Genomic DNA, 21,741 nt, shown 5'->3' on the forward strand with positions numbered 1-21,741 from the left:
TCAAATAAAATTGTTCATGATAACCTCCCCAAACCCAATAATAAAATGAAGATAACCCACCAGTTACTGACCTAAATTGCTCATGATGACTTTGCAAACTCTCAATTCATTGAAAATGGATTTGCTTTTCGTACACTTCATATTGCAGCAGACAACTAATGAAATGTTGATACAATTACTTGAATGCCAATTCGTTTAAATTGAAATACCAAAGGTCTGGCCATTTAACGATATTTTTTTCTTAATTACCTCCAGTGGACTTGAGACTTTGCTCTAATATGGAAATGCCTCTTAGCAATTGTTCAATAAATATGCGTAAGCGTTTAAATCATAACCTCAATCTTATTTGGCATTCAGCCCAATCATATGGTAAACTTTGCACCAGACGGGGATGACCCACTGATAAGTGTTTACTCTAATTGCAGTGTCTTTGAACATTGGTTTTAGATTTTGGCATATTATGACTTGGCTTCTCGACAATTTGCTTCAGGCCAACGTAGTACTATTGTGCCTCCCGCTCACACAAACTGTATTTTTCAAATGGACTTCATGACCATCTGGAATACAAATAATTGAATGCGTTTAAAAAATAAAAAAATTGAAAGGTGCATATATGTATGCAACCGTCCTAAAACTCTATTGAATATTTTGGTCAATTGTGGGCATTAATATAATTTCTTTGAAAGGTGCATATATGTATGCAACCGTCCTAAAACTCTATTGAATATTTTGGTCACTTGTGGGCATTAATATAATTTCTTTTCATTGGCTAAGGATACAAAAAAATTGGTTGATTACCCAACAAAGATTAATACATTATGAAGAACTGACCAATTTATCATCATTTTTAACCTTCCAATAAAGGCCAGATGCCGTTATTGCTTATGATACATGTACCTTACAGATGCCCCAGTCACGGAAGCCTTCCGTTAACTAGTTAAAAGGTTCTATTCCTGTTTCTCGAATAATATCGTAAACACCAATTAATATTTCCGCACTTATCAGAAATATGATAAGCCACTCTAAGAAATCAGATTTTCTGTTCTGCAGTATTTCCAAAAAATAGCGCACATTGTGCTGCAGCAGAGAACCAAATCCAGTTAGTGCTTTGAAAGATAAATTAAGCTTAACCAAACCATGACTACCCTATAGGCACATCTTAAAGTGAGTTTAAGGCAAGGGAAGAGTCCGTATTGAGACACACCTCTACAAACTTCAGTTTGTAGTCAAGACTCCCAAATCGCTGTGTTAATTCATACTCATCTCGAAGATACTCCCAAATTTGTGCATATTTTGCATTTTTCCATGCGACATCTGACCTGGAAGAATACACAAGCAATGAAGTTTCGATCGCCCCAGCAAACTACCCTACTGTAAAAGCATTGCCATAAAAGCAAATTCATATTTCAAGCCAAATTGCACATATTATTTGAAAATGAAAATATGCGGACCAAAACCTCAAAGGCTGTAGAGCATAAAATTAAAATTATCTGAGGACACGACAATACTAAACAAGTGTTTGTTCTAATTGGGTAACCTAGAGTTATCTATTTGTTAATCAACAGAAATTGATTTTTAGATGGCATGTTCCCATTACATAAAACAAAGCCTCTAGTACAGTTATCGTTTCCAGATTACATCCTAATTCTGAACTAGTCTAACGTAGGTACACAGTGCCATAACAACAAAAGTAACACTAAACAGTTTTCATTTATCAAACACAACATGATAACCACTCCCTCCACCTTCCCTCTGTTGCTTTATTTCTTTCTCATTTTCCTGTGTTTCACTGTATGCTTATTTTCAGTGGTTTTCCTGCCTAAGTTCCTAATTCTCCAATTTTCTCTAACATAAGTACACAGAGCACTAAAAACAAAACTATTACTAAATAGTCTCCCCTGTTTTTCATTTAGCAAACACAACAACATGATGACCACTCCCTCCACAATCTTCCCTCTGTTGCTTACTTTCTTTCTCATTTTCCTCTGTTTCACTGTTTATGCTTATTTTCAGTGGTTTTCCACCCTAAGTTCCCAATTGCCAAGTTTTCGTTCTGCTGCTTAATTTCCCTCCTAATTTCCTCTGTTTCACTGTCTATGTTTATTTTCAACGGCTTTCCTCCCTAATTTCCTAATTCTCCAGTTTTCCTTCCTTTTTATTGAATGTTTTCAACTTTTCATTAACTCATACCAGTAACATATTTGTTTGAGCCTTATACCTTTTTTAATTTGAAATGATAGTTCTGATATTCACGTAAATATATTAACAACAGCAAAGTTTTATAAAAAAAGGCAGAGGATATGAACAATAGCAATTATATTCTCTTCCTTGATACTAATAAAGCATAAACAAAGAGTCCAAATTTGCGTCAAACTCTACCAATTTGGCATTTTTTGATAAGCAAAAAACCTTTGGCCAACAATTGCATGCACCCAATCACTCCACATATGACAGAGAAGACAAAAAAACTTGTTACGATGTTAGCTAAAAGCAACTTGGTCTCACGTGTCTTCTAAAGTGTTTACTTAGTATGCATTTGTAGTTATGTACTCTGATGGTCACAATAAAGTAATCTGACGGTTCATATTCTCCTCAAAACTAATGGCTATATTGATCCATTGCTCAACACTTAATTCGTCCAAGATCTCTATTTAAAGAGTATGGAGGGTCATTTGCTAAAGATTGATGGTGAAATACTCTTATGTAAAATTATTTTCTATTGCATTAAAATATTGCATCAAGTGGCACATTGGCCAGATTGTTGATGTTTGTAGCTCAGCAGGTACTTCCACATAGGCCTAAGTGTCTAGGCATGCAAAATTCACCCAAAATCTCCTTAGGACACTTGCTCGAGTATTAAGTTTCTTTTGTAACTTAGTCTAGCTTAGAAAAAACATATAATTAATTATGTTGGCTATTGAGCTAAAGAAACTTAGGCAAAGTAAAGTATTTACCTCAATCACAGGAGGACACCATACAGTGACACAGGCCATTGAGAAAGATTTTCTCAATTGAGGAGTGAGATACTCAAGTATGTCAGGTACAAGGAAGGTGCAGGGATACTGCATTGGAGATCTAAATCAGCCAAAGCAAATCTAGGGCCTGATCAGCTAGATCAGATCTAGGGTATGTTGCATATGCATTTTTCTCAGTTGGGCCACTATTCCCAAATGGAAGCCCAAGTAGATTCAAATTATTAATTTAATGAAGAATCGTTGATTGGGCAGAATCTATGTGTTATATGTGATTGATTGGTTGTGTAATTGTGCTTCCACTGAATAATTGTGTTAAGAACCTAGTTGTACTTTTATCTAGTAGATCTCTGATAAATCTGATCTGTGATAAATCTGCTAGGGATTAATTGCCAAGTGGTCGGTTCATAATTTAACATGGGGTTGTTAATTGTTTCCTCTTTGAGGGTTCTAACCATGTAGTACACCATTGGACTAATCTTTACTCTATTTGTGTGAGTGGTTACTTAAGGTGTTTCCTCTGTGGACATAGAGTATTTGTCAAACATAGTATCAAAGCCCATATGAAGACCCACTCCCATTGTTGATCAAGAACCTGAATCTATGTCACTACATGCATCAAAAGATTTATGGGTTTGGTTGTTTAGGTGCATTACTGGGCTAAGCGAGATGTTCCATTGTTTCTAGAGCACTGCTTTCAATTGAAAACAGAATTTGTTTCACCCATAAAGGTTTTCGTTTGACCAAAATATGGAAATTTCTATCAAATTTGGAGGTATAAAGTTTCAATGTGTTTTTTTAGAAAATTTACGATGTAAATATTTCATTGTTTTTGTTTATATTCCTAGTTTGCTACTCTTTATGATCTACATATGTTCCTTGTTGTGTGCCCTGTGTGATCTCAGTAAACTAGAAACAAAGAGGAAAGTGTTTCCTTTTATATACATGCTCTTGTAACTATGCTTTACGCAATCTCAGCAAATCAAAAATAGACAAAAAAACTTATCACTTTCCAAGTAGATAAACCAAGTCTAATCCTCGTATTGTTAAATTTCAGAATTTTTGTTTTTTGAAATTCCACAATAATGAAGCCTTTGCCCATGTTGCCAAAATGAATTCCATCTACCATGTTCTAGTCGTCGTTACCTCCCACAAAATGGTAAATCCATCAGGTGGATGTTAAATCAGCCTTCTTAGGGACTTACAAGAAGAAATTTACATAAAACAACCTCTTGGCCATGTTCAAAATGACTCCTGCCCTGTTTGCCACATTAAGAAATCTCTCTATGGCCTTAAGCAAGCTCCTTGGGCTTGGTATGCTAAAATGGATAGCTTTCTCCTTGAAACAGGTTTTTCTCAATGTCATTTTGACTCCAATGCCTATATTAAGGAAGTAAGAAACCATCTGACAATACTTATTCTTTATGTTAATGACCTTATTCTCAATGGTAGTGACCCCAAAGTTTTAAACCATGTAAAATCCAACCTTATGAAGAAATTTGAAATGACAAATTTAGGCTATTTGTATTATTTTTTTGGCCTCCAAGTATTGCAAACCAAGGAAGTAATTTCCCTTCTCAAATCTAAGTATGCATGTGACCACCTTCATTGCTTTCATATAGAAGATTGTAAACCAACGCCATCTCCCTTCTAGTTTGGAGTCAAACTTGCTGTCACTTGTACAACACCCAAAATAGATGCCACTTTGTACCATCAATTAGTTGGTATCCTCTTTACATTTGACTCATACTAATCTTGCTATTTCCTTTGTTGTTGGTCTTGTTGCTTGATATATGCAAACACACCATAAGAGCCATTTGAAAGCAGCAAAAACGACTTTGGTATATGCAGGATACAATTCAATTTGGAATACATTATAGCTCAAGGAGAACTCCTTTGTCGGTTGGTTTTATTGATTCCAATTGGGCCAGCAAACCTAATGATTGGAAATCTACTATAGGTTATGTTTTTAGTCATGGTTCTAAACTTATTACTTGTGCTTATAAGAGCAACAAGCACTTGGTCTTCTTCAAAAGAAGTAGAGTATCAAGCAGCAGTAAATGCAAGTCAAGTAGCCTTGTAGTTTTGATGGATCCTTTCAGAATTTGGATTCTAGCAGTAAAATGTAACGAGACCCTGGTATGACAATCAGAGGGCCCTCAAGCTCACCAAAGATCCACTTCAACATCAGCACGACAAGCATAATGAGATACCCATGCACTTCATCAAAAAAAGGTTACGAGGGAGTACCCCCTCCCCCCCTTGAATCCGCTCCGAGCGGGAACGCATTGGGATCAACCCGAGAGCGCGCTCCCACAAAAAAAAAATCGCCCCTTGGCTTTCTTCATAAAAAAAAAAATCCGCAAATATGTTCCAAACACAATTTTTTTTCAAAGAAACAAGAGTTTGTAACTGGGGCAACCTAATATTCAAGCCTATGGCCCTAGTACTAATATGCAATTCATGGTAATGTTAAATTCTTAGTGACAGTCTCCTTTATCTTTCATTTTCATCATTTTACTTAAATTTTTAACATTATCATGAAATGACTCAGAATGTTTGAGAGTGGTTCTAACCTTGTTGGATTCATATGGAGAAAATGGAATTTTAGGTCTCACTCAAAATCCAACAAACTTATCAATTTTTCAGGATTTATAGATTAGGGGGATTGCAATGTTTCCATTGGATTCTGTCATGTACTAGGGTATGGAACTCGTATTTAATCAAGAGCACCAAACCCTCTATGTACCTTGATGTTAGTGACATTGGTTGTCGAACACCTCTATCATGACCCTACTAGAAATGTACCCATCACTCAAACAAAATCTTGACCTGACATGCTACGTTTTTTCTATCTTATGTCAATGCTTAGAGGGTGTTATTAATGACAAAGATACCAAGATAGGCAATGATTTTGATGATATGTAGGTATTTGTTGTAGCATGATTTTTTTGGATGCTAGAGGCCATCTAGAGCCTATTTGTTGATATATTTTCAGTTTAGACATGGATTGCATTGGATGTTATTTTGATTATGTCCACCCTTACATATTGTATAAATGAGAACTTGTAATTTGTGGTCCTATGGTTGATGAAGATTATATGAATGATGTTATGTGGTTTAATCCATGTTTTTATGTTTTTTATCACTAATTCATCATTCTACATGTTTCTGTTGACATATATGCATCAAAATATATAAAAATATATATTGTATAAAATTCGCTCCCAAAATCACTTTCGACTTGGGAGCTTTTGAAAATGTCACTCCTTGCCCTCGTTTCTGCTCTCGTTCCCAAGCAACGATGCATCAAAAAGCTTATTCAAGATCACATTCTCAAAGTGCTCTTTTGCACTACAAATGATCAAGTTGCAAAATATTTCACAGAGTTTCTTATAGAAGCTAAGTTTTCCAAACTTTAATCTATGTTAGAAGTTCAAAAAACTCTCATTAAGGGGTGATAGGCTCTAATGCCTCCATCTTTCTCCTCTTGTGAAACCCTTCTAAATCCTTCAATACTAACCCAAGTTGTTCTTAAAGTTGGATGTTACAATACTTATGCACTTAGGATTTAGTTAAAAACAACTTGGTCTAATGTGTCTTTAGATAAAATATGTTTCTTTAGTGTGTCCTTACCATGCAGTTGTAGTTATGTAATCTGATGGTCATAATATGTTCTAGAAATAAATTGATTTGATGGTTCATATTCTCCTCAATATTAATTGTTAAATTTATCCATCTCTTAACACCCAATTGGTACATGAACTCTATTTAAAGAGCATGGAGGGTAATTGCTAAAGATTGATTGGGAAAAACTCTCCTTTTTCGCATTAATATATTGCCTCAAGTGGTCATGTTGGATTGGGTCGTGGATTGTTTTCCCTTTTTTCAAGGTTTTAACCATGTAATACACTAGTATAGTTATATTCAATTTCTTTGTGCCAATAGTTGCTTAAGTTGTTTGACCTATGTGGAAATTCCCTATTTGTCAGAGAAAGCTATCATTTTCAAAAGCACACAACATATTTTCCAAAGGGTAAACAATGATAAAATCCTCATAAAGTGCCAGATGCCATTGAAAACAAAGCAAACAAAAGACCTAAAGTCACCAAACAAAATTGCACACCAATTAACTCTCCCCTAAAGAAGAGTTGAGTTTTGCATTTACACATGATCCCAACAAATTGGTGATACCACAATATATGCTTCACCAATTTGGAATGGTTGTAAATACGGCAAAGAACATCGAAGAGATTAGATTTCGCCAACTAAGCCTTAGATGGAAGGCCCTAGTAGATAACTAGCCACACAAACACATGTAGCTTATACAAAATCTGCACCGACTATACTAACTGGCTTGATTGCTACCTCCAATACTTATTGAGCAAGCACTCCATATGAAAAGCTATGGTCTCAAACACTATAAACCCACTCACTAGTGAATGAACTGAAGCTACCTTATCTATATATATGCTAGCCCACGGGTTACAATTGCCTCATCCATCTTTTCCCCTAAAATGGACAAATAAATAGTTACAATGACTAATTCAATTACATATTCAAAGGTTCAAAAGGGGGGATAGTGCTACAATCGAACCCATCAACCCTTAACATCTAAAGACACCCACTATGTATTGAATACAAGGCCAAGCTTCTAGAACTGATCCAAAATGGAATACAAGTTATGCAAATCACATTAATCAAGTGGGCATTGTTACCACTCAATCCAGCAAGGGTCCTAGGAGGGGTTCCAAAGGAGCAACTACTAGACCAAGTGGCAACAAAGGGAAAAGGACCCACCGTCACTTCAGTTGATGTCTCGAGCTATTTACGGACTTTCACCGATGGGAGGAGTCTCAGTACAAAGGAAATCACTAGAATGATGAGGCCAATGATTGGATATGATATGATTTCCAAAGCCCATTCAAAGGAGAGGCTCAGATAATAGGTTGCTTGTCTTAGAAGCAAATGAAGGGCTCTCCAAGAAAGGCTTAATGGTAGGAGACCTAGACCTAGGTGAAAGGGTATTCAACACAAGGAATGCACCCATATCAAGGATTCCTAGAAAAGGGAAAGGACATCTCTTAGGGTTCGTAAGATGACAAGCATGCAAATGTTTGGGACTGCAAGAGAGACCTAGGGAATCCAAGCAAGACCTAGGATTCAGGAGATTCAATCACCAATGTGACTAAGCCAAGCAAGGATGAGAAGAAAGGGTCAATGAAAGATGAACTTCCTTTGAGTTTTTAAGTGTAAAGACCCTCAAGAAGACCCTTTACCAAGACATTCAAGATGATTTTCAGTGCGCCAGCTAGGGTTTAAGTTTTATAACAATCTAATTGTCAGAATCGGGGCAAATTTCGAGGGCAGCTAGAGGAAACATCAATGCAGAAGGTTGTCCAAGCGATTTTGTGAGAGCTCTTCTCTATTGCAATTCACACCAAGCCCTAGTAGGTCGTCTAGGTTTAGGGCCGAATTTTAGGAAAGGGAGAAAAAGAGAAGGGAAAAGGTTTGATCACCGAATTGGCTTAGACTAGTAGCTAGTACCTGGGCTATGGAGTCTATGTGCTTTGAAATTTGGTTGAAATCGTCTTCAAGGAGGCTAGAAAATGATGCCCTAGCATGCACTCTCTAGCATTTACCCACCCAAGATTCATGAAATTTCATGGAGAGAAAACAAATTATATTCCACTAGCAACATTCATCTACTTGTTATCAAAGAGTAACATGCAAAAAATTTGCATTCTAACATTCTTTTAAAATGATATTCAATAATTAGGGAAATAAAAGAACAAGAGCTAGTTGCATAATTTCCACACATTAGACATTACTTCTTAAGTAAAACTTACGTACAAGATAACAAGTGATATATCCAAATAAAAGATCAAGAAGATGGCTCCAACAGAATGAAAATTTTGGCTCCAAAAATATAGAAATGCATCAAGAGATCTCCAATAGACAACCACGAAAGGAGTGTGGAATTCTCAAGAAGAGATATCCAAGTGATGATGAGAGATCAAATGAACCTCTCTAATATTTATATGATCCTCCAAGGAATTTGAATGGCCTAATTATACCTAATAATGCACCTATAATAAAATAATGTGCAAAATAACAATAATTTTGGTGACAAACCCACCAAATAGCTCCATAATATGAAAAATAAGCCTCTCAAAAGCGCAGAAATGATAATAAAATAGCTAGGAGGGTCGTTGAAAGGCCTAGTGAACTCCAACATGTGCCCAAATGAATGGAAAGGCTCCAAAAATAGTGATGAAGGGGATGACCCCTTCATCTCCAAGCAAATGACCTATGGTGCTCCCAAGTGGTTGTGGGGCCACAAAGGCTTCCTCATGGGTCTTCAATTGAATCAAACAAGCATGTATCCCATCTACAAGGGTTGTAACAATGGTGCAAGCCCTCCCTTTGTCTCCCATGGTGAGACAAAACCCCATTTGGACCCTGGATCAACTGCCAAGGTGTGGTGCAAGTGTGTAGTCGGTTGCGCAAAGTGGTCTAGGGGCATCATCATCATCAAATAAGTGGAATACAAGCGAGCAATGAGTGATGCTGAAGGATCCCTTAGCACAGCTATCTGCTTTCTGCTATAGTAGAGGCCCATGGCTCTCAACGCACACCCTATAAATGCCAATATGACCTCTGGAGGGATTGGACCCCATATAGGGAGACCAAACCCCAAGATGATTATCCACGTACAATCCAGAATAAGATCCAATGTGTCTCCTCACCTTCCAGTATAACAAATCATTAGTGCAATTGAGCAAATAAGCTTACAAATCATGGAACCAAGTTGGCACTTCACAAGGCATGCCCTTCCATAATGGGCTTTAGAGTGTACATGTGTCTCCAAGTTCGAGGAGGAGATTAATCAACGACCCTATTAAGTGGTTTCAACCTCTAAGGGAGTGACAGGTCCATGGTACATTCGTCATATGGATGGTGTCATGTGATATAGCAATGGAATGGAGTGGGACGTCAGGGGAAGGCTCCTAGCCAAATGCCATGTACAAGGATAGTTATGATTAGGGAGTCCCACACTTGGGTTATAAATGTAGGAGGGAGCAATCGTGGTACATGAGTTACCCTGGCCTTTGTTTTTCCATCCTTCTTCATATGCCTTTTTCCTTTTATTTGATTTTTTTTTCTTTAATAACTGCTCAAGGCTCCAAGGAATGAGAGCATGATGTGTAAGATATAGCAATGATTACCTCCTTAAGGTTGTGCAGTTCATCACCCATAAGGGGTTGGGACAATCATGGGTTCCTTAATGATGCAAGGGGGCAATATGAGGGGCCCTAGGAACCAGGGTGATGGCAATGATGATAGGGGTAGAGCTCATGTTGGCTTTTACCCACGTGCTAAATTTGTATGTCCCAGCCATATTTTGCATTTTATGGGATATTTTATGGGACATTTCATGTTGAGAGTGGCAAAATTATGCTTTTTACTTCCTTTTTAGCTGCATCAACCTTCGAGGCATAGTTCCAGGCCCGACCCAAAGTGTGCACAAGGGGAGGAGAAGGCTAACTCCTCGTGGACCCAATGGACAAATGTGGACCTGGATGGGAAATATGTGAAAAGAGGTTATAATGAGCACAGGGGAGTGATGTATGTGGTTTTGGGAAGCAGGACCACGCAACCAAAATCAAGATTTCCCATGTAGTGCCACTCTCAAAGCTAGTAGCCAACAAAGGAGATCTCGCAGGACTAGGATACAAAACTAACCACAAAACTGAACAAGGAGAGAAGAGTTCAAACCAAGCCCAATCTTTACGCCGAATCCCCCCACTAATCCATGTCCAGATGTGTCAATGATGAGTAAGCAAAAATACCCAACTACATAATGAAAGTCATACGTTCGGGGTTGGAAGGCCCACCTTCAAACATACAATCATGACAAATGGGCGAGGGTGCATAATGGCTGACTCAGGTGGCGGAGATGGTGGCACATCGAGCTATCTGGGGATTGCAAGGGGTTGTTGGTTGCTAGCTGAAGACAATATAGGAGAAAATTTTCTCCTACGGGTGTCACCCACAGGTGGTGGGTAATATCTGTCTCCAATTAGGACATGATTTCTCAATAGAGTGCACGAGCGTACTCAAACGGGAGGCCATGAGAACACCAACAATCTCTTGGGACCGTAGACCTGTTCCCTACCCATCAAAGACCAAGCATATGGGACAACATGTTTTTGTGGCATCTTATGATCGCCCATGCTTGTATTAGGCCATAAAAATCAACAAGTTATAAAAATTTATTCTAGATGCAATTTTAATCTAAATTCACCTAATCTAGCATGATATAAAGAATATGATATTGGTTCTAATGCGAAAATCAATATGTAATGCATCCTACTCTAATATGCATATTACATCATACAAATATGTAGACCCAATGCAACCAACATATCATCCAGTCAATATGAGAACAACTGCCCCTCTACTTACTCATGCAATAGATCCAAAGGCAAGGGTAGGAATGGCTATATGGAAGGTCACAAGGGTGGGAGGTGGGAAAATAGAATGACCACACATGGAGTATCACGGGGGAAGAGGGAACAAAGGGATGTAATCTACTCCACGAGATCCTTTCTTCCAACCAAAAGATAGAGATATCAACAATCAAGCTCATAAACCTTCGATGGATGGCAACCTCAGGCATATCATCCCCATCATGGTCTTTATCATTCATATCGCGCTTTATGGCCACCCTAGGGTCATGATTGGATGGAAAGGGAGACTGATGACATGGGGAGACACAACAAGCAGGTTGCTCGATATGACGGTCACATTAAAAAGGGGAAATATTGTTGTGCTCACAACCTTGAGGATATGATTGGGGAGAAGGGATACATCTAATGAGTGGCTCTTCCTCAACATCATGCTCAAGAGGGGGAAAAGATTCATCAATATTGGTGATGGTGTGAGAAAGGGCAAAGCAAGGGCCATTGGGATCTTGGAGAGGGTTCGGGAAAGTAGGGCTATTGTCAAGGTCATTGTCAGTATTATAAATGAGACCAACTACTTCCAACAGATCCTCCTTCTCGACGGTCTGAATAAGTATGTCATTGCGAGTTATGCCCTAAAGAAAGTAAAGACCAACCTCAACCTCATCTTCCTCGTCGGTATCATAAATAGGGTCATTGTCGAAATAATGGTTAATATTCCATTTTCCCTTATTTATGTAGAAGAAATCAGTGATGTTAACCTTACAAGGATCCACAATAGCCATATCCTCCAATGCCTTTTCATGAATGAGAAGCCCCATTTCATATTGTTCATCCTTGTGGGCATGAATGGGTGGGGCTTTCATCAATACCATGCTCATTCTCAACTCCCAAATTTATAGCCTGAATATCCTCCATGGGTTCTTCATTTGCTTGGTCATCACAATTTTCCTCAGAATCATTCCAATCGTCCAATTCATTGACTTATATGGGATGACTTTGTTGTGAATTGTAATATCTTTTTTTGACTAGTTCAATCAGGATAGTGAAAGCACAAGCATGGTGAGAAAACTCAAAGAGACAGTCAAGATCCTTCTCATAAGCACATTGTATTAGGTAGAGCTCTTTGTTTTTCCTACTCCGATACACAAATATGAAATCCCTATCATTGTGCTCAATTAAATACTCATAATACTCGGCAAACAAATCCACACTTTCCTGCAATTTTCGAAAGACTTCACTATCAAGTTTGTTGCAAGGAAACCCAAGGACAATCTTTATTTGATAATAAGCCATTTTTCATGATTTTGCATGTGATATCAAAATGGAGTCACCGGGGTGAATTTGAAAGCCTTGATAGATGTTTGCTTCACCCTACACGTATTAGCATTGAAGTTCAATGAAGAACTAGGGCTTTGTTCTTCCAATGGAGTCGCCAAGAATGATATGTCGATAATTTCATAAGGGAACAAGATACACATCTCGTGTCCCCGACAACGACGCCAAAAATGTTAGTGCTCAATCCAACAAGGGTCCTAGGAGGGGTTCCAAAAGGGCAACAACTAGTTTCCAAGTGGCAACAATGGGACAAGGACCCATTGTCACCTCAGTTGATGTCCACTTCTCTTTACAGACTTTCACCGATGGGAGGAGTCCCGATACAAAGGAGAGGCTCAAATAATAGGTTGCTTGTCGTAGAAGCAAATGAAGGGATCTGCAACAAAGGCTTAAAGGCAATAGGCCTAGACCTAGGTGAAAGGGTATTCAACACAAGGAATGCACCCAGATCAAGGATTCTTAGAAAAGGGAAAGGACATCTCTTAGGGTTTATGACATGACCAGCATGCAAATGTTTGGGACTATAAGAGAGACCTAGGGGATCCAAGCATGACCTGGGAATCAGGATGATCATTCAACAATGTGATTAATTCAAACAAGGATGAGAAGAAAGGGGTCAACAAAAGATGAATTTCCTTCTGGGTTTTTGAAGTGTACAGACCCTCAAGAAGACCCTTTACCAAGACGTTCAAGATGATTTTCAGGGTGCCAGCTAGGGTTTGAGTTTTCTCACAATCTGACTGTCGAAATCGGCTCAAATTCGAAGAGCTAGAGGAAACATCAATGCAGAGGGTTGTCCAAGCGGTTTTGTGAGAGCTCTTCTCTATTGCAATCTACACCAAGCCCTCGTACGTCGTCTAGGTTTAGGGCTGAATTTTAGGAAAAGGAGAAAAAGAGAATGGAAAAGGTTTGATCACCGAATTGGCTCGGACAAGTGCCTTGTCCTTGGGCTATGGAGTCTATGAGCTTCGAAATTTGGCCAAAGAAAAAGATGCCCTAGCAAGCACTCTCTAGCATTTATCCACCCAAGATTTATGGACTTTCATGGAGAAAAAACAAACTCTACTTCACTAGGAACATTCATCTACTTCTTAGCAATGGGTAACATGCACAAATTTGCACTCTAACATTCTTTTACAATGATATTCGATAATTAGGGTAATAAAAGAACAAGAGCTAGTTACATAATTTCCACACATTAGACATTATTTCATAGGCAAAATTTCCTTACAAGATAACAAGAGATATATCCAAATCCAAGATCAAGAAGACGGCTCCAACAAAACGAAAATCTCGGCTCCAAAAATATCGAAATGCATCAAGAGATCTCCAATAGACAACCAAGAAAGAAGTGTGAAATTCTCAAGAAGAGATATCCTAGTCCAAGTGATGATGAGAGATCAAATGAACCTCTCTTATATTTTATATGATCCTCCAAGGGATTCAGATGGCCTAATTATGCCTAATAATGCCCCTACAATAAAATAATGTGCAAAATAACAATACTTTTTGTGACAAGCCCACCAAATAGCTCCATAATATGAAAAATAAGCCTCTCAAGAGGGCCAAAATGATAATACAATAACTAGCAGGATCATTGGAAGGCCTAGTGAAGTCTAACATGTGCCCAAATGAATGGAAAGGCTCCAAAAATAGTGATGAAGGGGATGGCCCCTTGATCTCCAAGCAAATGACTCGTGGTTCTCCCAAGTGGTTGCGGTGTCGCAAAGGCGTCCTCATGGGTCTCCAACTGAATCGAACAAGCATGTATCCCATCTGTAAGGGCTGGAACAATGATGCAAGCCCTCCCTTTGTCTCAAATCGTGAGACAAAATTCCATCTGGGCCCTGGATCAACTACCAAGTGTGTGGTGCAAGTGGGTAGATGGGCAAGGTGGTCCAGGTGCATCATCATCATCATCAAATAAGTGGAATACGAGCGATCAATGAGTGGTGTTGAAGGATCCCGTGGCATGGCAATCTGCTCTCTACTATAGTGGAGGCCCATGGCTCTCAACGCACACCCTATAAATGCCAATATGACCTCTTGGACGGCTTGGACCCCGTATGGGGAGACCAAACCCCAAGATGAAGATCCACCTACATTCCAATATAAGATCCAATGTTTCTCCTCACCTTCTAGTAAAACAAATCATTAGTGTAATTGAGCAAATGAGCTTACAAGTCATGGCACCAAGTGGGCACTTCATAATGGCATGCCCTTCCATAATGGGCTTTAAAGTGTACAGAGGTCTCCAAGTTCAAGGAGGAGGTTAATCAAGGACCCTATTAAGTGGTTTCAAACTCTAAGGGAGTGACAAGTCCATGGTACATTCGTAATATGGTTAGTGTCACGTGATATAGTGATGGAATGGAGTGAGGCATTAGGGCAAGGCTACAAGCCACATGTCATGGTACAAGGGTAACTATGATTAGGGAGGCCCACACTTGGGTTATAAATGTAGGAGGGAGAAATTGTGGTACATGAGCTACCTCGGCCTTTATTTTTCCACCCTTCTTCATATGCCTTTTTCCTTTTATTGATTTTTTTCCTTTATAACTACTCAAGGCTCCAAGGAATGAGAGCATGATGTGTAAGATATAGTAGTGATTACCTCCTCAAGGTTGGGCAATTCATCACCCACCAAGTGTTGGGACAATCATGGGTTCCTTAATGATGCAGGGGGCCAATATCAGGGGCCCTAGGAACTAGGGTGATGGCCATGATGATAGGGGTAGAGCTCATGTTGGCTTTTTCCCAAGTGCTAAATTTGTACGTCCCGGCCATCTTTTGCATTTTATGGCACATTTCTTATTGAGAGCAGCCAAATTATGTTTTTCACTTTCTTTTTCGCTGCATCAACCTCTGGGGCATAGTTCTAGGCATGACCCAAAGAGTGGACAAGGGGAGGCGAAGCTTAACTCCTTGTCGACCTAATGGACGAATGTGGACCCGGATGGGAAATATGTGAAAAGGGGTTATAATGAGCAAAGGGGAGTTACGTATGTGGTTTCGGGAAGCAAGACCACGCAAACAAAATCAGTATTTCCCATGTAATGCCACTCCTAAAGTTGGAAACCAACAAAGCAAATCCCACGGGACTGGGATACAAAACTATTGGAAAATCAAAAAGGCAGCAAAGATTTTCTTGATCTTGATAATTACTTGTGATGTTTCTTATTATTACAATTCTTTATATCTTCTTTCTTTAGTTCATCAAACAATTACAAAAAGCAGTAGTACATAAAACAATGGACACAAGATGTAGGCACGTGCCAGGGAAAAAACCCCCTCAAGGGGAAAACCCAGTCAAAGTAATTCTTCCTTTCAATGGTATTCTTTGAGACTCTTCACCCTAGACCTTGACCAGACATTCCCTCCACATCAAGTCAGCCTCCAAAAGATTGACCTCTTCCCAACAACTTCGACTATGCAGCAACTTGCAGCAATTAACAGCTTCCGACAGCAATCCAACTTGGAAGACTTCGATCTCCCAATACAGAGCATGAAATAGAGAGAGACACCCCAAAATTTTGATTTTCCTTGACTCCTTAGAATCACCCAAACTCGTATTCACTTCGGCTTCCCAGCAACAGACTTTCCCAACTACCCAATTTGCACTTCTGCCTAGCAAATAGATTTTCGCATTTCTGCTCAATAGAGAGAATTCGAACTTGATGAGAGGTGATGCTCCAAATGAATTCGATGTCCTTCCTTTTATAGGCTTCTTGTGGCGTCGAATAGGGTCTTAGGCTGACATGGTGTGGAGGTTCCATAATACATATTTGACTCAATACTAAACCTTTTTACATGATTCAAAAGTCTAAGAAGGGTCTCTTTAAACGTAGAATAATTCTATAGACTCAGAATAAATCCTAGAAGTCCTCAATGGGGACTTTGACCTAAAACATGGTGACCCAAGCATGAAACCCATGCTTTAATAAGTCACAACAATAATAATAAAAATTATTTTCTTTATTCTTTTGACAAGTACATTACATGATGACTCAAGTACATTATTGAAGACTGAACATAGTTACTTTTTCCAACACTCCCTCTTAACTAGGGAGGTATTCATAATGTACATATACAATGGAAGATCTCAAACTATATGAACCATGAAGAACTTTAGGCACCGCAATGCCATGGACTAGATTCCTGACCAGGGCAATCTATCCAAACAGTGACTCAACAGTTTAGGCACCGCAATGCCAAGGACTAGATTCCTGACCAGGCCAATCTATCCAAACAGTCACTTAATAGTTTAGGCACCGCAATGCCAAGGACTAGATTCCTGACCAAGGCAATCTATCCAGGTGGGACTAAGATGGACTCAATCTTTCAGCCCCTTTAGGTACCATTAGGCTTACTTGCTAACCATCAACCCAAAAATCCAGGTGTGTATCAAAACAGAGCTCTTTGATTAACACCACCTTTCCAACTTCTAGACATCAACACAATGTGCTGGCCAAATGTCCTCTGAGGCAATGCTTCACTCACAAAGCCTCAACACCCCTTGATCCAACAGATCAAGAATAATGAATCTCTCCCAATCAAACTGATTGGTAACCAGCATGCTATCAAATCCTTCAAGAGATTCACCTGTACAAACACAACCCGAATCAATACTATACTTTCGCATGTACATAATCAAATACAAGCATCCGGAGTCTTACAGACAACAGATGTTGCTTCTTAATTTTCCATAGTAGGACTATCAACCGAATCTTTGACAAAAGATTCCTCAATCATACATTTTTCTTCCTACTACACATGTAGCAACATATTATTCAATCGGATCCTACTTTCCTACATTCAGTGGCACTACAAAAATGCATTCTCCAGTTTCTTGTTCCTGCTCATGGCCTTCACTCAAACTTGCGGTTGTTAGCCCTAGTCTAGTGCATGACACATGAAGCAAAGAACCATATCTCTCACTCCCTCTTAACCAGGAAGCACTTCTTTATCTAGACTCCCTCTTAATGTTAGTGAGATATCTTCTATTCATGCTTCCTCTGGGAGATCAGCTTCTTCTTTTTCGACATCGGAGAATCTTTCATGGCTTCCAACCATTTCATCAGAGTTATCATCATCCCCATCTTGTTCATCACATCTTCACCAAGTTGAAGATTGTGTACCAACACAGCTTCCTTATCACATCGAGCATCTTCACCAAGTTGAAGACTATGTACCTACATAACTTAAATAGCAAGTACAACCAAATCTATAGAAGCATGATGTTAGCCATATCAGAATCCCGGAAGCATTTCATATTTATACATATCAAATACCCAAACTCAATTACAAACAAGAGACATATACTCTTCAACATCTTGCTAGGGACTTTGTCATACACCCTAGACTACTTCATAACAACATTCATTCCATCTAGGATTTCAATGTGTCTTCCAAAGGTATGACATATCTTACTAATGCATATACCAAACCCTAGAAACCATTAAAACAATTATAGATCTACAAAGCATCTAATATCCTTTCAAAATACACATGTTAGACTTCTTACTAGTGATTCATACAAATCCTAGATTTCATAGAGAATCAATCAAAGTCAATCACAACTTAGTCATTAACCTAACCAACTTCTACTAGGGTTAGTTTTTCCCCTAGATTTTCAATCAACCATCAAACAGTCACTAACATGACCAACTACCACTAGGGTTAGTTTGCAAACCCTATATTTCCAAGCAATAATCACACTCAACCAAAAATTCAAATTTCAACAATCTCTTTACAAACCTCAAATCGTCATATTTCAAAAATTTTACTTTGACTAAGGTTTAACTCCAAAACCTTAGAATTCCAAAATCTCAACAATCATTAAATGCATAGATCTCATATTGTTACATTTTACACTAGACAATGTCATTACCACGATTTAACTTCAAAACCCTAGATTTTCATTTTCAACTATCATCTAATAGATTTTGGATTGTTATTTCACACATACTAGACAATTTTAACTTCACTAGGGTTTAGCTATAACACCCTAGATTTTCCAGATATCATCATCCTAGAATCTCAGACAATGACTTCTATTAAATCCTAAGACTCATGACCATCAATGACTAGGTCAACACATATCTAGGAATTCATAACCATACATAAGCATATCATATGTCCAACAACATTAATACATCTTGACCTAGACCAACCTAGGATTTCAACCAAAAGGACATATCTATATATATGCCTAGATTTCATCATCATGCAAATACATTTCATATCATGTGTTAGTCAAACCCAACTTCACAACGATATCAAATAAGAGTTAGACACACAATCATTTTGATTACACTAGGGTTTGATTAGACAAACACACACATACCAAGTAAATCAATTCTGAGACAATATAAGGGCCTTGCTCACTCATTCCACCAAACCCTAATGAGCTAGGGTTCCAACGTAGAACATACATTCCACCAAACCCTAATGTGCTAGGGTTCCAATGTAGAAACATAGCAAACCCTACATTACAAAAACTTCAAAGGTTCTAGGATTTTAGACCTTATCACTCAACCCTAACAAGTTAGGATTTCCTGATCATACCAAAATCCCAAATATGACATCATCAATAAAACTTCAACTAGCATTTCATAATCATCCTTAAGTAACTTAAAATTTTAGACATTCATATTAGCATACCCTTTGGTTAGGGTTTTCCAGAACCTCTCTAGGGTTCTACATAGTCAATCAAGGATATGAATGGGGTGGGTTTATTTATCAAGAGATGGATCACCCAAATAAGAATCACTAAGATTCAATATAGCTAGTCACAACAGAGTTAGTAATAGATCATCAAATGAATAATCCTTTAAATCAATGTATTCAAAGCATACCTTTGTCTCTTGACTAGCCTTGTCTTAAGAGATCCTCCTTGCGGATGTTTTCCCTAATCAAGACAATAGAGGGAGAATGGTGATTAGTATTTAATATAATCAAAATTGAATGAGTACATGAACCCAAAACGAGAAAAAACACGAAATAGTTATCTTCACAAAGAAGGTTGCCAAAGTATCTGCTTTAATCATTTTTGTATTCCTCAACTCATTCTTCAAACTTGCTACTTGACCAATGTTCTTAATAGTGAAGAACTTCGAAAAGGCTTCATACATCTCCTGAGCATGCTCGATGTTAGCTATGAATGGGACAAGATTGTCTTTTATCCCTTCTACCATTATAGTCATAGCCACCAATTCTAAACCCCTGAATTTCCCTTTTTCGGCATCATTGGCTTCTTTTGTAGGCTTCTTTACATTTCCTTTTACCAAATCCAGCACCTTGTTTTTCTCGAGGATTAGGTCAATCCTCTTCTTCTACGATCTGAAGTTAGATGCTCCTTCAAGCTTGTTCTCACCCTTTGATAGAGTTAGAAATCTTCCTTGAATATGATAGACTCGTTTCCAGAGATAGTGCCTATGAATGGATCTACCTTTTTCTTCACCAAAGCTCTGATCCCATGTTGGAAAATCAGAAAGGCAGCAAACATTTTCTTGATCTTGATAATTACTTGTGGTGTTTCTTATTATTACAATTCTTTATATCTTCTTTCTTTAGTTCATCAAGCAATTACCAAAAGCAACAGTACATAAAACAACAGACACAAGATGTAGACACATGCCAGGGAAAAATCCCCCTCGAGGGGAAAACCCAGTCAAAGTAATTCTTCTTTTCAATAGTATTCTTTGAAACTCTTCACCCTAGACCTTGACTAGACCTTCCCTCCACACCAAGTCAGCCTCTAGAAGATTGACCTCTTCCCAACAACTTCGACTATGCAGCAACTTGTAGCAATTAACAACTTCCGGCAGCAGTCCAACTTGGAAGACTTCGATCTCCCAATCTAGAGCACGAAACAAAGAGAGACCACCACCAAAATTTTGATTTTCCTTGACTCCTTAGACTCACCCAAACTCGCATTCACTTCGGCTTCCCAGCAACAGACTTTCCCAACTACCCACTTCGCACTTCTGCCTAGCAAATAGATTTTTGCACTTCTACCCAGTAGAGAGAATTCGAACTTGATGAGAAGTGATGCTCCAAATGAATTCGATGTCTTAGGCCAACATGGTGTGGAGATTCCATAACTCATATTTGACTCAATATTAAACCTTTTTACATGATTCAAAAGCCCAAGAAGGGTCTCTTTAAATGTACAATAATTCTATAGACTCAAAATAAATCCTAGAAGTCCTCAATGGGGACTTTGACCTAAAACATGGTGACCCAAGCATGAAACCCATGCTTTAATAAGTCACAACAATAATAATAAAAATTATTTTCTTTATTCTTTTGACAAGTACATTACATGATGACTCAAGTACATTATTGAAGACCGAACATAGTTAATTTTTCCAACCAAGCCCTCAATTTGGACAAGGAGACAAGAGTAAAAACCAAGCCCATTATTTCTGTTGAATTCCCCCACTAATCGATGTCTGGATGTATCCATGATGAGTAAGAAAAAATACCCAACTACATAATGAAAGCCATACCTTCGTGGTTGGAAGGCCCACCCTCAAACACATGATCATGAAAGATGGGCGAGGGTGCATAATGGTTGACTTAGGTGGTGGAGATGGTGGCACATCGAGCTATCTGGGGGCTGCAAGGGGTTGTTGGTTGTTGGCTGAAGACAATATAGGAGAAAAATTTATCCTATGGGTGTCACCCATAGGTGGCGGGTAACAGGCACCCAAGGAATCGTCTGGAATGGTTTCGAAAGGGTTAGTTCCTTTAAGCACACCCCAAATATTCATTAAAAATGATTTCAAGCTTAAGTGTCAAAGGCTCTAAGAGTTGTACATGTGAATCTTCCATCATTTATGCAATTCGAAAACCCAAGTTTTCCTTTTGTGAAAAAAATATTTCAAGATGGCAATCACATCCTCCAAAACCAGTAGGATAGACCCCAAGGTCTTCCTCCATATGTGGACTCATGGATA

General features: G+C 38.5%; 1 protein-coding gene across 1 annotated transcript in view; it reads right to left on the minus strand.

The window, feature by feature from the left end:
• Positions 1-598: 598 nt before the first annotated feature.
• The window catches only part of LOC149221335 (protein RETARDED ROOT GROWTH, mitochondrial-like), a 246,268-nt gene continuing 225,125 nt past the window's right edge, over positions 599-21,741 (minus strand). Inside the window, exons 6-7 of the mRNA XM_089385079.1 lie at positions 1,205-1,319; positions 599-1,077 (exon numbers count right to left, since the gene is read on the minus strand). Of these exons, the coding sequence (XP_089241205.1) occupies positions 934-1,077; positions 1,205-1,319 (259 nt within the window). The 3' untranslated portion in view covers positions 599-933. The remainder of the gene's footprint in view (positions 1,078-1,204; positions 1,320-21,741) is intronic.

The sequence above is a fragment of the Pinus tabuliformis genome, chromosome Q (genome assembly GCF_031772625.1).
Source record: "Pinus tabuliformis cultivar Carrire ecotype Pingquan chromosome Q, CPIR1, whole genome shotgun sequence".
Lineage (NCBI taxonomy): Eukaryota > Viridiplantae > Streptophyta > Pinopsida > Pinales > Pinaceae > Pinus > Pinus tabuliformis.